We start from the raw sequence: 2,653 nt of genomic DNA, 5'->3' as shown, positions 1-2,653 counted from the left end.
CCTGTCCCCTCCAGGTCTTTCTATCTCCCCCTTCTTCCACAAATTCCCTTCATTCGGCCCAAGATTTGACTATGAGACTCAACATCTACTTTGATACCCTGCTAGGTAGATTCTTTCAAAAGCCGTCTGTTCCCACCCTGTTCCTGCTCTTCTCCTGCTTCTGATATCTATGTTGTTTGCCCTTCCTTCACTGAAGAATGGATACAGAAATTGTGGTACATTTACACAATGGAATACTACTCAGAAATTAAAAACGAGGAAATCATGAAATTTGCAGTCAAATGGATAGAACTAGAAAGATCATCCTGAGTGAGGTAACCCAGAAGCAGAAAGACACACTGGCTATATGCCCATTTACAAGTGAATACTAGCCATATAGAATAAGCTTACTACAATCCATTGTCCTAAAGAAGCTAAATAACAAGGAGGACCCTAGGGAAGAAGATTTGGTTATTTCGTTTCTTTTTGTTTTTGAGTTGCAGAGGGTTCCCAGGACATTCTGGACTTTGAGGCCTGATCAGGGATGTTTTGCAGGAGTTCTTGCCATTCTGTTCTGATTGACTTCATATTTCACTTGTTCTCTCCTTTACTGTACAGAACCTAAATAAGCTGATAAATCAAACCCTTTAGCAAGCTACACTACTACCTTTTTTGTTTGTTTGTTTTTCTTACTGTATTTTTAGACAGTATCTCACATTGTAGCCCAGGATGACTGGGATTCAGTGAACAACCCAGGCTGGCATGTAACTCATGGAAATCCTTCTGCCTTGCCCTCCAAAGTGTTTATATTACAAGCATGAGCCATGACAGTGGTAAGCAATATCACTATTACGCATGTGCTTGGTTAGAGTGGAAATGGATGGTGTCACCACGGTGACAGTACTATTCAGTAGGAACACCTGTCTTGAACTTGACATTTTGAATTGCAGTGTATTATCTGCCCCAGTGATATGACATGGGTGAAACAGAGACCCTCTATTTGATGCTATAAAACTCAAAGATATAAAAAAATAAGCTTCAAATTGCTTAGTGACTATATATATATGAAGATCACTCAAAATATTTCAAGTTTTATGGACTTATTCTACTGTGGAGACTTGAAAAATGCTTAGTCTGATAGCTCTACAGGAGAAATCCATTTAACAATAAAGTTAAATGAAACTGGATAGAATTCGGAGACTTATTGTTCATGAAACCTTTCTTACCACAAAGAGGCACAATCCCGTAAATACTAAGCCAAATAAGACTTCAAATCTAAAATTAATTAATTAATTAATTAATTTTCTTCCCATTTAAGGTTAGATGTTTGGAAAGAGAAATGGTGTTCCCATAACTTGAATCATCAAGTTCTCACTTCTTTTATTTTTAATTTCAGAAGCACCATTACATCTTATCCTGGTCTTGCCTGTGGATGACCTTGAAATTCAGAAGTGTGGGCTTGCAGCATGGTTTGAAAAATACCCTTCCAGTCCTGAAATTCATGGGTCAGAAATCTGCCAACCAGACATGGGTGGGAGAGTTCATCCTTGTGGGGCTTTCCAGTGACTGGGACACTCAAGTCTTCCTCTTTGTCCTGATTCTTGCCATGTACATCATAACTATTGTGGGGAATTCCCTGATTCTTCTCCTCATCAGACTCGACAGCAGGCTTCATACTCCCATGTACTTCTTCCTCAGTGTCCTGTCCACAGTGGACCTTTGCTATGGAAACAGTATTGCCCCACAGATGTTGGCTCACTTGGTTTCAGCCCAAAAGCTCATCCCTTTCCAGAGCTGTGTGCTCCAGCTCTATGTCTCCTTGGCAATGGGTGGTTCTGAGTTCTTCCTTCTGGGAGCTATGTCCTATGACCGCTATGTGGCAGTATGCCACCCATTGCACTACACTGTCATTATGGATGGAGGACTGTGTGTGGGGCTGGCTGCCACTTGCTTGGTGGCTGGTTTCTTGAATTCACTGATGGAGACAGTCATCACCTTCCGTCTTCCTCTGTGCAACAATGTCATCAATCACTTTGCCTGTGAGACCCTTGCAGTGCTTCGGCTAGCCTGTGTAGACATCTCTTTCAACAAGGTCATGGTGGCCATTTCAGGGTTTCTGGTGATCATGCTGCCCTGCTGCCTGGTTCTATTCTCTTATACTCGAATAGTCATTGCCATTCTGCACATTCGCTCTACTCAGGGACGTCACAAAGCCTTTGGGACTTGTGCTTCTCACCTCACTGTGGTTTGCATGTGCTTCGGGGCCACAATCTTCACTTACTTAGGGCCGCGTTCTGCCTCCTCCGAGGAAAAGGAGAAGATGGTTGCTCTGTTCTATGCTGTGGTGGCACCCATGTTGAACCCTGTGATATACAGCTTGAGGAATAAGGAAGTCATGGCTGCTCTTAGAAAACTTGTAGAAAAATTAATGTAAGAAAATGAAGATCTTAAGACATTTGTGTCATGCTGGAGAGATGGCTCGGAGTTTAAGAGCACTGGATACTCTTCCAGAGGTCCAGAGTTCAATCCCCAGCAACCACACGGTGGCTCATAACCATCTATAGTGAGATCTGGTGCCCTCTTCTGGCCTGCAGGCATACATGCAGGCAGAATACTGTATACAAAATAAATAAATAAATAAATAAATACATAAATAAATCTTTATTTAAAAAAA

At 41.8% G+C, this 2,653-nt stretch overlaps 1 protein-coding gene across 1 annotated transcript; it reads left to right on the top strand.

Annotated features, from left to right (window-relative positions):
* The first annotated feature begins 1,480 nt into the window (after positions 1–1,480).
* Positions 1,481–2,413, top strand: LOC110566488 (olfactory receptor-like protein OLF3). Its single transcript, XM_021664344.1, has one exon. It carries the CDS (start codon positions 1,481–1,483, stop codon positions 2,411–2,413), a length of 933 nt encoding a protein of 310 aa, XP_021520019.1.
* Positions 2,414–2,653: the final 240 nt, after the last annotated feature.

This window comes from Meriones unguiculatus, chromosome 3, assembly GCF_030254825.1.
Source record: "Meriones unguiculatus strain TT.TT164.6M chromosome 3, Bangor_MerUng_6.1, whole genome shotgun sequence".
Classification (NCBI taxonomy): domain Eukaryota; kingdom Metazoa; phylum Chordata; class Mammalia; order Rodentia; family Muridae; genus Meriones; species Meriones unguiculatus.
Note: the sequence above shows the minus strand (reverse complement) of the source record. Positions and strands in the feature narration are given on the sequence as shown.